Here is a 15,510-nt window from a genome sequence, read left to right as displayed (position 1 = left end):
GTCCCGTTGTCAAGCAGGAGTGATACATGGAGTGGAGGAGATGTATATATATACTAAATGTAACAATGAGACAACATAATTGACAGAGAAAACAACATAATTGCCATAATTGGTTAAGCAGTAAGATGTTGAAGCCACTGAGTACACAAAGGATAGGGCGTGGAAGACAGAGATGTACATATAAAATCCATTGTAATCCATAAAATTTGTTCAATATTGTACGTCCCAACTTCTAAAATGCCACTCAAACAAGTTAAGCTGTGTGATAGGTATCTATATAGGATACGAAGTTCTTTGACAACAATCTGTAAGATCAAGCTGCCATAACGACGTCAGACGTGACGAAACTATTCTATGATGGCGATACTACTCTTCACTTGAAGGTACAGCTTCGGCCCCCATCGACTAAGAGAATCTGTCCCGTCACATAGCTTGCAGCGTCGGAGGCAAGGTAGCCAATAGCCTCAGACACATCTTGGGGCGTGCCCAATCTGCCAAGGGGGGCTGGCACTGGCTTGTGCATCCAAAAAACTGTAAATGTATAATAATAATCTTTCATGAAAATAGTACAAGGGCCATTCCCATTACAATCACCCCAACACCAAAATCTGAAGATGGATGACACGTGTCATGGTAACCCAGTGGCGTAGATCGATGCTCCTGATGTTGATCACTGGATTGCCAGAACATACTTTCGCTTAGTCACCGAGTATACCCAAAGGTTCAATGTTCTATCAACGGACATAGGTGGGGTGAGGTGAAGTGAGGTGAAATTGGGTTTAACGTCGTACTTAAGAGTATTTTGCTCATATGACGACGTGCATGCGTGTGTATGTGTATGTGTGGCTGCTTGTACTAGTCCAGACTTAAGTTCGTTTTATAGTGCTAGCTCATTGAGATACCATGCCGCAGTTAAGCATGAATACCCCACTCAGACACATTACACTGACTCCGAGCCGACCAGTCCTTGTTGTACCCATTAATGCCGAGTGCCAGGCAGGAAGCAACAAGTACCATATTTTAACGTCTTTTGGTATGACGCGGCCGGGGACCGATCCTGCGACCTTCCGCTCTCCGGGCGGACGCTCTAACCACTACACCACGCAGGCGGTCAGAACGGACATACAATGTATCTACTGATGTAATAGGTGACATGTATTTCGTCGCGTCACAAATCACAACTGTTTAGATCTATCTGACCAGTATCAACGTTGTACATAATGAATGCTTAACGCCGTAGTTACTGACCTTCTGTATCTCGTCGTCTTTGCCATGGAGGGCAGAACCCTCTCGTCCGAAGATCGAAGTAGCCACAGTGCTGGGGCTGAAACCAAGGTGTGTGGAGCTTAGATGCCAGTTTGGCGTTTGATAATGACTGAGAGAGTTTACTACTGAACTCTGAGCTATTAATGATTTGTGAGTGGTTGTTTCGATATTAACAAATAGCACTCCTTTAGAAATGATTTCTTGTTGTGTTAGAGCGTTAAATGAGACTACCATTACCTATCAAGGATATAATTAGGAAAGAATATGGGCTCCGTTCCTCAAAGCGATCTTAACGCTACGACTGCCGTAAGTCTATGTTAAAGTATGGGAGTTACGATAATCTTAGCGCTACGACTGCCGTAAGTCTATGTTAAAGTATGGGAGTTACGATCATCTTAGCGCTATGACAGTCGTTAGTCTATGTTAAAGTATGGGAGTTATGATCATCTTAGCGCTATGACAGTCGTCAGTCTATGTTAAAGTATGGGAGTTACGATCATCTTAGCGCTATGACAGTCGTCAGTCTATGTTAAAGTATGGGAGTTACGATCATCTTAGCGCTATGACAGTCGTCAGTCTATGTTAAAGTATGGGAGTTACGATCATCTTAGCGCTATGACAGTCGTTAGTCTATGTTAAAGTATGGGAGTTATGATCATCTTAGCGCTATGACAGTCGTCAGTCTATGTTAAAGTATGGGAGTTACGATCATCTTAGCGCTATGACAGTCGTCAGTCTATGTTAAAGTATGGGAGTTACGATCATCTTAGCGCTATGACAGTCGTAAGTCTATGTTAAAGTATGGGAGTTACGATCATCTTAGCGCTACGACAGTCGTCAGTCTAAGTTAAAGTATGGGAGTTACGATCATCTTAGCGCCAGGACAGTCGTCAGTCTATGTTAAAGTATGGGAGTTACGATCATCTTAGCGCTATGACAGTCGTCAGTCTATGTTAAAGTATGGGAGTTACGATCATCTTAGCGCTATGACAGTCGTCAGTCTATGTTAAAGTATGGGAGTTACGATCATCTTAGCGCTATGACAGTCGTAAGTCTATGTTAAAGTATGGGAGTTACGATCATCTTAGCGCTACGACAGTCGTCAGTCTAAGTTAAAGTATGGGAGTTACGATCATCTTAGCGCCAGGACAGTCGTCAGTCTATGTTAAAGTATGGGAGTTACGATAATCTTAGCGCTAGGACTGCCGTAAGTCTATGTTAAAGTATGGGAGTTACGATCATCTTAGCGCTACGACAGTCGTCAGTCTATGCTAAAGTATGGGAGTTACGATCATCTTAGCGCTATGACAGTCGAAAGTCTATGTTAAAGTATGGGAGTTACGATCATCTTAGCGCTACCACTGCCGTAAGTCTATGTTAAAGTATGGGAGTTACGATTATCTTAGCGCTACGACAGCCGTCAGTCTATGCTAAAGTATGGGAGTTACGATCATCTTAGCGCTATGACAGTCGAAAATCTATGTTAAAGTATGGGAGTTACGATCATCTTAGCGCTACTACTGCCGTAATGCTATGTTAAAGTATGGGAGTTACGATCATCTTAGCGCTACTACTGCCGTAAGTCTATGTTAAAGTATGGGAGTTACGATCATCTTAGCGCAACGACTGCCGTAAGTCTATATTAAAGTATGGGAGTTACGATCATCTTAGCGCAACGACTGTCGTAAGTTTATGTTAAAGTCTGGGAGTAACGATCATCTTAGCGCTACAATGGCTTTGAGGAACGGGAGAATGGTCTCTAACTTATTTTGAGTAATATATATATTTCAAGTTCACATTTCGTGTGATGTATATAATTGAGGAGCAGATGCTGACCCTTCTTACACAGACAACGTCTCACTTTGACAATAGTGACAATCGAAAACAGGCAGATCGTTGGGTCATAGCCCTCCTGTAAGTGTGTGCGGCATATGTCTGTCAAAATCTATGCTACCTTGGAAGGATACACAGAAATAACACATTATTAAGGCATTAAAAAAGTTGTTGTTCCGATTCCCCGACAGACCCTTGAATTCTGGTGCCGAACCTTTTTTTATAAGCAGTATGAATAAGATAACCGTTCTGATACCATTGTTTTTTCCCGGCACCAACAGACATTGGTCATTCTGATAGAGAATGTCCACATGATGGCCGCAAGCTTGGTTAAATAAACAATTACACATTGATAAATGTGTTATTAGTTTGTACTTTACTGCTTAAAAAATGTATTAAAAAATCCTACTTAACCACCCTAATTTTAAAGAGGTGTAATCGGAACCACAACATTGTATTTGGCCTAATCAGACTCGCACACCCAACTGATGTGTCATTGCTGAAGAGAGGAAATTCTTACCTCACAGAATTCACCCGAACCTTTTTGGGCGCGAGCTCTGCAGAGGAAAAAACAACATTCGTAAACACATGTCATGTTACGATGAACACAAACATAAATACTTATAGTCCGTGGGTGTGACTAAATATACACATGGTTGGTTGGCACCCAGTTTCGGCTCAGTGGGTTTGCATATGATGACAAATAGATATATGCTATGTGTATCATTGACCTAACCAGAAGAATCTGATTCAATTTTAGAGTTTGTCATCCCAAATTATAGATTTTTCATTCACTGTTATCGGGATGTGCATTTTCCGGTCATGGGGGGTAAAAGCAGATGATTGAATTTCTGTCAACAGTGAGTGTGTTTCAAACATGGAAGTAGTCTGTCTCACAGTCCCTGAACCACATTATTACCCCTACTGCCTGGCCCTCTCTGCAGTGCTAAAGCCCTAAATAAAGCAAGTCAATTTCCTCAGGTTCTGAATCTCTGGTCTCACTGGGGCTCCTTTTCAATTTAAATGGGCTTGTTTGTTACTATCAAAATTATATATATTCAGAGACTAAGTATTAGTCTAACATGGAAGCTGCATGCTCGACTTGGGGTCACGCCTACTTAAGTGGCCAGTGTCAGGCAATGTGTTAGGGTGTCAGTTTGTTATCCAATATGCCGTCAACGGATGCTCAAACGAGAATCTAAATTTAATATCAGTAATTGTCACACTAAAGCATACTAAAGGCAACACACATTCCAAGATAACGTTGTTTCGAATTGTCTCCCCTGAACAGGATGAACTGATGACTTTGACCACAGGCAAATTGTAGCGCAAATAGGATTGCGCAACAAAGAGAAAATGACCAGTCTTTCCGCAGATGGGAAGACTGGTCATTTTCTCTTTGTTGCGCAACCCTATTTGCGCTACAATTTGCCTGTGCTTTGACAGACGTATCCTCTAAGTTTCCTCATGTGCAAAATACACAGACGACGGATCTGATCTAATTATACGAACCCCTAAATCAATGCATCATTACAACTAACGCACGTTTCGCTGGAACAACCTTCCAACACTATGGGTTGGTCACCCCACGTCGCAAACAGTTACTCCGCCCTTCCCACCACATCTAACGCTCACCCAGTTACCTCTTCTGACATACAGTCACCCCACAACCACTCAAAAAGGTCTGTCCACTCAAAACAGTCTCCCAACCAAACACACAGCGCTCCTTTCAGTCACCCACCTAGAAAACCCAAACAAGTGATCAACGAACCAAATCATTCAACCCACATTATCAATCTCAACATTCAAACAGTCATCCACGCAAACTGTTACCCCACTTAATTCAGTCAACCAGCCAAGAGATCACTCCACCCACACAAAATAAACCTTATAGATAAAACTCACAGTCAACCCTCCCACACTGTTCCTCCACCCAAGTCAACCCTCCCACAGTCAATTCTCCCACACGGCCACTCCACCCAATTTAACCCATACGCACAGTCACCAAACCCAGAGATGACTCCACCATGGTACTCGACACAGATGCTCATCCATCGACAGTCTCTCCACACAGATACCCAGCCATCGACAGTCACCCCACACAGACACCCAGCAATCGACAGTTACCCCACACAGACACCCAGCCATCGACAGTCACCCCACCCATCCACCGACAGTCACCCACCCACCAAGACACTCACCCAAAGCCAGGCACTGAGTGAACATGTCAAGGGCGGCCTTGCCGACACAGTAGATCCCAACCTCCGGCATCTGGAACACATGTGACTCGATCAGCCATCCATTAGCAACAGATGATTGTAACAATCGCTTTTTCTCTCTCTGCAATGTTTTCTCTCAAATTACGATTTACATTAATTTACACAATTTAATCATTAAATTATTGAACTGTGAATCTTAGTTTGTTTTCGCTCCGAAGAATTTGGGAAGGGGAGGTAACTCTGGTCATCTGAGAGGTGACTCAGGTGCCCGGAACTTCGTTTATCCGAACAATAATTGAGAAAAACGCAAACGAGGTTCGACTATACCGATACGATAAGCTGTGTCAATCATGGCATCAAGCCTGACCACCCGATCTAGTTAGTAGCTCCAACGAAAAGCGTGGGTTGATGAAGATCAATTCTTATACGGATCCTCATTGACTCAGGAATTGAAGAACTGTGACCAAACCATTCATACCACAAACATAGTTGGACTCACCGCCCTGGTCCCGCAAAGACTTGATATATTTACAATGTTCCCTGCAAGGAGAAAAAAGCTTAGTTCGCCTGTATTTTGGGCACCGCATTACACCATTTCACGTTTTACGACAATGTGCTACACTACGTGGGTAGGCCGAGCATGGGTTATTGTTTGCATGTTAAAGGTAAATGAAATATTTAACTGTTTTCCTTCAGAACAAATATCGCACTTGTCCACAATGACATCGAGCTCAGAGCTAGTCTAGTCACCAAACCCACCCACTCCTTCTCGCTCTTGCTCATTACTTCATGTCATGCGTAGAGTTTTGGACATTTTCGACCGCATCTGGATTAGCAGCCTGGTGGTCCTGTGTAGCAATCGTAATATTCGGTTCTGCCTAGACTACGTACAGTCTCCTTCCCTTTCCGATTTTGAGTTATTTTGGAATTCATCTTTCTCATCTGGAGATAAACGGGCTATACGCACCCCACTCCACCGGACGTACCCATTCGCGTATTCCCAGATGTTCCTCCAGAAGCATCCCTGCAGCTCTTCCAGATTACCCACCCTGCCTCACCCCCAGATGTACCCACCCTGTCTCACCCCCAGATGTACCCATCCTGTCTCACCCCCAGATGTACCCATCTACGTCTTCTCCAGATGCACACCCACCTTCATCTTGTTGTCTTTCCCCCAGATTTACCTAACACTGCGGCCTCCCCCAGATCTACCCACTGAGCGTCTCCCCTAGATGTACCCACTGAGCGTCTCCCCTAGATGTACCCACTGAGCGTCTCCCCTAGATGTACCCACTGAGCGTCTCCCCTAGATGTACCCACTGAGCGTCTCCCCTAGATGTACCCACTGAGCGTCTCCCCTAGATGTACCGACCTGCGTCTCCCCCAAACGTACCCACCCTGCGTCTCCCCTAGATGTACCCACTGAGCGTCTCCCCTAGATGTACCCACTGAGCGTCTCCCCCAGATGTACCCACCCTGCGTCACCCCCAGATGTACCCACTCTGCGTCTCCTCCAGATTTATCCAACCTGTATCTCTACCAGATGTACCCGCTGAGCGTCTCCCCCCAGATGTACCCACTGAGCGACTCCCCTAGATGTACCGACCTGTGTCTCCCCCAAACGTACCCACCCTGCGTCTCCCCCCGATGTACCCACACTGCCTCTCCCCCAGATGTACCAATCCTGCGTCTGCCCCAAATATACCCACTCTGCGTCTCCCCCAGATTTATCCAACCTGTATCTCTACCAGATGTACCCACCCTGCGTCTCCCCCAGATTCACCTACCCTGCGACTTCTCCAAGTGGGGGACTGCCAGCTGTGACAGGAGGAAGGGCACCTTCATGTTGAGGTCCATCGACTTATCGTAGTCGGACTCCGACATACCCATGGACTCCCCAGGGAAGACCACACCAGCGTTGTTCACCTGCAGTACAGGTAGGTCAGGTGAGACGCCCGGGTGATCAACACTTATACCCGGTCATACATGTGTAACCACAAATCAAAACGCATCCTTAGTATAGATTACGATTGTGTACATGTTGCCAAAACACCACAGATATCGTACCTAATTTCCCAGTGACCTTGCCCCTGTAGACAATTCAGAGACTAGTCTATGACCTTCGATTCGATTTTGGCGGGTTAATGACACACCACAATATGGTCGCTAGGTCCAGGTGCCGACAGCACGCGGTCGTCTGTCTTCCTGTTGGAGCGCTGGCCAAAACTGCAGATACTGATGACGTCACTTTGAGCATCCGGTTGCGCAGATGGATAATGGATATCTTCCGGGAGGTCATTCTCGGCCTTCAGGTCTGGGACTGATTTTCATGATATTCCACACACATCACTGTAAAGGATGCATGTGTTGTTTGGACAACACTACACAATGCTTGTGATTGTAGGTCACATCACAACCAAAGCACTTTTCAAAATATTTGCCTTTTCTTAAAAAAATATTTCTGTAACACAAGATTTGTACTTCCTTTTGTACATCGACCCTAGATGGAGTGGTCACCAATTGTACCACTACAACATCGAAATGTTTCACATAACCCCAAACAAGCAAACATATTCAAGAGAAACCAAAATAATCACGCTAAGAAAAGCATTATAAATATGTTTTAGGTGTTTTTTATGCATTCGGAACTCACCGGGGCAGACTAAAGTCACACATATACGTATTCAGGCTGGAAACGCCACCCAACGATCGCACCCGTACACGTACCAGTACATCGAGCCTGGCAAACTTGGCGACCGTCTTTTCAATGGTGTCCTTCCTGAACGCCGAGTCAGTCAGGTCACCAGAAATAGTCCGAATCTGGAAATCAAACAGACCATAAGTCATGCTTCGTGTTCTCACCTTCAGTGTTCCTCGGCTCTGTAATTGTTGCTTTTCTTGTTGTGTTAAGTGTACGTGTCTATGCCAGATTACGTCAGCTTGTAAATAATCGAGTCTGGACCAGACAGTCCTGTGACTGACTTCATGAGTATTGATCTACGCAATTAGGATACTATGACATACGATGATAGGATAGCCTTCATTTCTGCACCGACCGTGGTGTAGTGGTTAGAGCGTCCGCCCGGAGTGCGGAAGGTCACGGGTTCGATCCCCGACCGCGTCATACCAAAAGACGTTAAAATATGGTACTTTTTGGTCCCTGCCTGGCGTTCGGCATTAATGGGTACAACAAGGACTGGTCGGCTCGGAGTCAGTATAGTGTGTCTGAGTGGGGTATTCATGCTTCACTGCGGCGTGGTATCTCAGTGGGCTAGCACTATAAAACCAGCTTCAGTCTGGGCTAGTACAAGCAGCCGCACATACACATACACACGCATGCACGTCGTCATATGAGCGAAATATTCTCAAGCACGACGTTAAACCCAATTTGACCTCACCTCACCTCACCTTTTCTGCAGCTTTCTAACCACTATCACATTGAATGTATCTATTGTTATTTTATGTATTGTACTGAATTATATGCTCAGTATACTTCTTCTACGATGACATCCTTAGCAAGTTTGAGCATCCGATCCTGTTAGCCGCCTCACACGTTGAATCAGTTCTGACCCGGATTTACACGGGTAGTCGGTTATCGATACGAATTTAATGTCCTAGGAGTGTACAAAACCGGAAGTACAACCGGAAGTTGTTTCTCACAACACTCACGTTATCAGCAGGTACCCCGCACGCCATGCATCGCTTAGCGACATCTTCAAGTCTCGAATTATCTCGTCCGGTTAGCGCGAGTTTGGCTCCCTTTTTGGCAAAATGCAAAGCCGTCCCCTCTCCAAGCCCGGCACTCGCTCCTGGAGAATGGAGAAATAGGATGTCATTTAGAAACATTGAAAAAACAACATTCCACAAACCTGACTTGGCATTAACAGTGAACAGTTTTGTCAGTAATGTACAATGTGGAGCAATAGAGACATTCATCAACATCAATAACTCGATATCACTTAACAAGCGAATACATACATAAAATACATTATGTAATTCATCAGTGGACCTTATATTTAGTAAGTATACAGTGTAGGTGAGGTGAAATGGGGTTTAACGTCGCACTTAAGAATATTTCGCTGGTTTTATAGTGCTAGCTCACTGAGATACCATACCACAGTTAAGCATGAATACCCCACTCAGACACATTATACTGACTCCCAACCGACCAGTCCTTGTTGTACCCATTAATGCCGAACGCCAGGCAGGGACCAACAAGTACCATATTTTAACGTCTTTCGGTATGACGCGGCCGGGGATCGAACCCGCGACCTTTCGCAGACGCTCTAACCACTACACCACGGAGGCGGTCATTAAACAAAGTATTTTTGGTCATTTGTATGGAGCGGATTCTGGATACCTTTACAAGATTCGTTTACGGGATTCGAACCAGTTGGTTTTATAATTCGCTGGGCAAACTTTCTTCCCTTGGCTCTGCACGGATTCGCTGATCGTGCATTCGAAGCCAATACCCACCTACCTTGGTGAATTTCGGTTTCTTCCCTCTTTCAGCTCACACAATAAAATAGCTGACCTCAGCTCGTTCGCTAACTCACTAACTCATTCACTCACAAGCCAATATAGGTACTTAAACTATTCTGTACTTCAATGCGTCTATAAACCCAGCTCATTCTCCGTGGTGTATATTGCGTCCGCCTGCACTATTTCTAAAAACATATATCAATTGCATTTATATGCTGAGTGGGGGTATTCATGCTTCACTGGAACGGAACACAGTGGGCTAGCACTATAAAACTAGCTTAAGTCTGGGCTAGTACAAGCAGCCGCACATACACATACACGCATGCACGTCGTCATTTGAGCGAATTATTCTCTCAAGCACGACGTAAAACCCAATTTCACCTCACCTCACCTATCGCAAACCCAGCTCTTTCGCAGACACATATTAAAATCTGCACTATTTCTAAAAACATATATCAATTGCATTTATATGCACGGAACGGAACATGAATTGAATTATAGAAAACTGTAGCATTGTCGCCTGCTTGAGTTAAATGGTCCCATTTGTGCAATGTAACGATGATACTGCACATTTAGCAAGGCGATAACAAAAATACACAATGTCCATATGTCTTGCTCCATATAACTCCCCGACGCATTGTTAGCGTTCCTGGGAGGGTTTGAGTGTACAGCCTTCTACGTGCAAGTCTCTGTGCAGGAAAAATAGTTTTTCATATTTACCCGTAATAAGTACAACTCGGCCCACGAAACTCGCCATCGCGTGCTTGTGCTGTCTCGAATATCTGGCTAGGGAACAACTGAGGGGAACACCAATATGAATCACTGACCTCCTCGAGGTAAATTATGTTAATTCTAAAGGGAAACGGAGGTCTCCGATAACATGAAGGCTGTTGTGGATGTAGTCATGTTAGAGTTAACCAATCATTTCGCCGATTCTGACGAATTCGATCAGAGCGAGGCTGTGGCTCTCACGGCCTACAGGAAAGCTCGTGCAGTTGAACCGCAAGTGTGTCAGTCAAAGTGACCTGACACACATTGCACTGTTATTGCTTCAATCCGCCATCAGAAAAGCCGCTTTATCTGGTAGAACCTGGGAGTCGAGAGACCTAGACTTGCACTGGCTCTTCCCAAAGTATAAAAACATTTTTTATAATTAATATAAGGCTTATTCACGTGTTTATAGCTATTGTCACGTTACATAATTTACCAGTATATCCTTGCACATATCACACTGTCCATTCATATATTTTGGTTCCATTGTTAACAATACAATCTCGCCACCAATATGTACTGTATATAAATACGATTGCTTCCCTACAGTTTCAGCATATTTATGTGTGGTTAACTTTTGAATTCCTCTGATCCTTATTTATTTTGATGCTCCCATTCCAGGCTAATCTTATATTTACACGTTACCTATGATTTGTTCTTGAAATATTCTCAAGCACGACGTTAAACCCAATTTGACCTCACCTCACCTCATTTCTGCAGCTTTCTAACCACTATCACATTGAATGTATCTATTGTTATTTTGTACTGAATTATATGCTCAGTATACTTCTTCTACGATGACATCCTTAGCAAGTTTGAGCATCCGATCCTGTTAGCCGCCTCACACGTTGAATCAGTTCTGACCCGGATTTACACGGGTAGTCGGTTATCGATACGAATTTAATGTCCTAGGAGTGTACAAAACCGGAAGTACAACCGGAAGTTGTTTCTCACAACACTCACGTTATCAGCAGGTACCCCGCACGCCATGCATCGCTTAGCGACATCTTCAAGTCTCGAATTATCTCGTCCGGTTAGCGCGAGTTTGGCTCCCTTTTTGGCAAAATGCAAAGCCGTCCCCTCTCCAAGCCCGGCACTCGCTCCTGGAGAATGGAGAAATAGGATGTCATTTAGAAACATTGAATAAACAACATTCCACAAACCTGACTTGGCATTAACAGTGAACAGTTTTGTCAGTAATGTACAATGTGGAGCAATAGAGACATTCATCAACATCAATAACTCGATATCACTTAACAAGCGAATACATACATAAAATACATTATGTAATTCATCAGTAGACCTTATATTTAGCAATTATACAGTGTAGATGAGGTGAAATGGGGTTTAACGTCGCACTTAAGAATATTTCGCTGGTTTTATAGTGCTAGCTCACTGAGATACCATACCACAGTTAAGCATGAATACCCCACTCAGACACATTATACTGACTCCCAACCGACCAGTCCTTGTTGTACCCATTAATGCCGAACGCCAGGCAGGGACCAACAAGTACCATATTTTAACGTCTTTCGGTATGACGCGGCCGGGGATCGAACCCGCGACCTTTCGCAGACGCTCTAACCACTACACCACGGAGGCGGTCATTAAACAAAGTATTTTTGGTCATTTGTATGGAGCGGATTCTGGATACCTTTACAAGATTCGTTTACGGGATTCGAACCAGTTGGTTTTATAATTCTCTGGGCAATCTGTCTTCCCTTGGCTCTGCACGGATTCGCTGATCGTGCATTCGAAGCCAATACCCACCTACCTTGGTGAATTTCGGTTTCTTCCCTCTTTCAGCTCACACAATAAAATAGCTGACCTCAGTTCGTTCGCTAACTCACTAACTCATTCACTCACAAGCCAATATAGGTACTTAAACTACTAGTATTCTGTACTTCAATGCGTCTATAAACCCAGCTCATTCGCAGACACATATTGAAATCTGCACTATTTCTAAAAACATATATCAATTGCATTTATATGCACGGAACGGAACATGAATTGAATTATAGAAAACTGTAGCATTGTCGCCTGCTTGAGTTAAATGGCCCCATTTGTGCAATGTAACGATGATACTGCACATTTAGCAAGGCGATAACAAAAATACACAATCTCCATATGTCTTGCTCCATATAACTCCCCGACGCATTGTTAGCGTTCCTGGGAGGGTTTGAGTGTACAGCCTTCTACGTGCAAGTCTCTGTGCAGGAAAAATAGTTTTTCATATTTACCCGTAATAAGTACAACTCGGCCCACGAAACTCGCCATCGCGTGCTTGTGCTGTCTCGAATATCTGGCTTGGGAACAACTGAGGGGAACACCAATATGAATCACTGACCTCCTCGAGGTAAATTATGTTAATTCTAAAGGGAAACGGAGGTCTCCGATAACATGCAGGCTGTTGTGGATGTAGTCATGTTAGAGTTAACCAATCATTTCGCCGATTCTGACGAATTCGATCAGAGCGAGGCTGTGGCTCTCACGGCCTACAGGAAAAGCTCGTGCAGCTGAACCGCAAGTGTGTCAGTCAAAGTGACCTGACACACATTGCACTGTTATTGCTTCAATCCGCCATCAGAAAAAGCCGCTTTATCTGGTAGAACCTGGGAGTCGAGAGACCTAGACTTGCACTGGCTCTTCCCAAAGTATAAAAACATTTTTTTATAATTAATATAAGGCTTATTCACGTGTGTTATAGCTATTGTCACGTTACATAATTTACCAGTATATCCTTGCACATATCACACTGTCCATTCATATATTTTGGTTCCATTGTTAACAATACAATCTCGCCACCAATATGTACTGTATACAAATACGATTGCTTCCCTACAGTTTCAGCATATTTATGTGTGGTTAACTTTGAATTCTCTGATCCTTATTTATTTTGATGCTCCCATTCCAGGCTAATCTTATATTTACACGTTACCTATGATTTGTTCTTTAACAAACCGGCGGCCTATGGTGAAAACCTTATCTGAAATATTGTGTTTGGGTCAACGTTTCCACAACGAGTACGGATACACTAAACTAATATAAGTACATATTTTTATATAAATAATTGCAAAAACTCTAAATGACGCAAGTCTAGACTTCCTCAGATTCTGATTCTAAATATCCCATCCCATTAGGGCTCCTTTGCCGTTTCAGTTTAAAAGGAATTATTTTTTGCTATTAAAATAATATATTCAGAGACATATCTAATCCAAGGTCTGCGGTCCATTGTACATGTCACGGTCGACTCGGGCCGGTTTGGGTATTAAATATCGGGGTGGAGTGGGATTGCGCTGAGAAAATCTGTCAAGTCATGCCCCCAACCATCGTCCTTGAACAGTTATAGATATGATATGACACCAACATGCAAGGATAGCTTTTATACAGTCCGTTTGAGTCAGAAACGGACCGATGAATTGCAAATTTTATCATTGTACAAAATTGCCACAAATATAAATAGTACACATGTTTATCATTTACTAATACCCAACAGCTTTCTTATATTTGAAAATTTTCCGGACTCCACCAAAAAGGTTGTTTAAGAAACTATCATCATTGAAAACGCAAAAGTTGTTATCTGTCGCGGCGGGGTGAAACTGCAGAAAGGGAACAACCACTATCTCGTCGTGCACGGGATACACATGCCTGATGAAAAATGAAGTTGAATGCTGACGTGAAACAGTTGATGATTAAAGTGTACGATTTTTTCCGTGCCGAAAAGGGGCAAACCATTTTATGCCATTAATAAATTCCGTAAGCGGGCAGCAAAAGCTTTAGGAGTATCAGCAAGGGTACTGACAAATGTTCTGGAACACAAACATTGTGAGGGTGATGCGAAGCAGGTAGGGGTCGTGTCAAAATCACACAAATTAAAACATTTGGACAACTTTCAAAAGAACCTTGTAAGGCCTGTACTTGACAATGTCTCCTCACTAACAGCATGTTATGCATGAGCACGGGTTCTCTTCCTTTACTGCACAAGGTAATCTATTTCCAACACTCTCCAGTTTATCATAACATACTGTGAGGGGCGGTGAGGTAGCCTAGTGGTTAAAGCTTTCGCTCGTCACGCTGAAGACTCGGGTTCGATTCCCCACATGGGTACATTGTGTGAAGCCCATTTCTGGTGTCCCCCGCCATGATATTGCTGGAATATTGCTAAAAGCGGCGTAAAACCAAACTCACTCACTCATTCATTTCATACTGTAACCGATTTACCTTAAAACAATAGAACAATCAACAATATATTTTAAACATGTTGGAATTAAATACACCTCGGATTATCATATTAATTTAAAATTACCTGTCTCCACTAATTGGCAACGATGTCTGCACAAACGTTGGTTAAAAAACTGGTTGTCTTTCCGTCTGATATCCTTTGGGACCTTGAGATAGTGCTGGCCATTACAGAGCCAGGTTGAATCTCATGTCGCTGGTGAGTGGTTCGAATCCACTGTCCTATATGATGGTGGTGACAGGTTCTCTACGACTTCGGCGTCTGAGCCGAATGTGGTTTTGTTGTCAAAGGTTCCAGATTGTGTTCCTGTCAAATTGTTTTGCCATCTAAGATGTCTCAGTTTCCTACATTACATCACCGGCAAACTGTAGCGCAAATAGGGTTGCGCAACAGAGAGAGAAAATGACCAGTCTCCTTGTATGCGAGCGAAGCGAGCAAAGGTTGGCAACGTACGTACTTTCCTTCCCTTTATTTATAGAAAAATAAAATATCGCCACCATCAAAGGTAGACCCCAGTTCCTCACGGGGTTGTGCTCTCAGATTTCTAACCTCATATTCAATAATTACGTAAAATATACTTTATTCAACATTTTCAACATGTCAGGTAGCCCTGAATGAGAACTGTTAATTTTGGTCTCCGACAACATTGCTTTTTCTCATGTTTTGTGCCCTAGATTAATTGTCAGTAAGTATAAAATT

The 15,510-nt window shown here is 43.5% G+C and overlaps 1 protein-coding gene across 1 annotated transcript; it reads right to left on the bottom strand.

Moving 5' to 3' along the window:
* Positions 1–373: 373 nt before the first annotated feature.
* Positions 374–12,948, bottom strand: LOC124275851 (uncharacterized oxidoreductase TM_0325-like). The gene is made up of 9 exons (XM_046711532.1): positions 12,812–12,948; positions 11,535–11,674; positions 8,046–8,138; positions 7,106–7,244; positions 5,818–5,858; positions 5,301–5,370; positions 3,620–3,656; positions 1,249–1,324; positions 374–514 (listed from the first exon to the last, which is right to left on the bottom strand). Exons 1-9 carry the CDS (start codon positions 12,846–12,848, stop codon positions 374–376), a joined length of 774 nt encoding a protein of 257 aa, XP_046567488.1. The 5' UTR covers positions 12,849–12,948.
* Between the last annotated feature and the right edge of the window lie 2,562 nt (positions 12,949–15,510).

This window comes from Haliotis rubra, unplaced genomic scaffold (genome assembly GCF_003918875.1).
Source record: "Haliotis rubra isolate DU_JTF1 unplaced genomic scaffold, ASM391887v1 Scf203, whole genome shotgun sequence".
Classification (NCBI taxonomy): domain Eukaryota; kingdom Metazoa; phylum Mollusca; class Gastropoda; order Lepetellida; family Haliotidae; genus Haliotis; species Haliotis rubra.
This window is presented reverse-complemented; position numbering and strand designations above follow the sequence as displayed.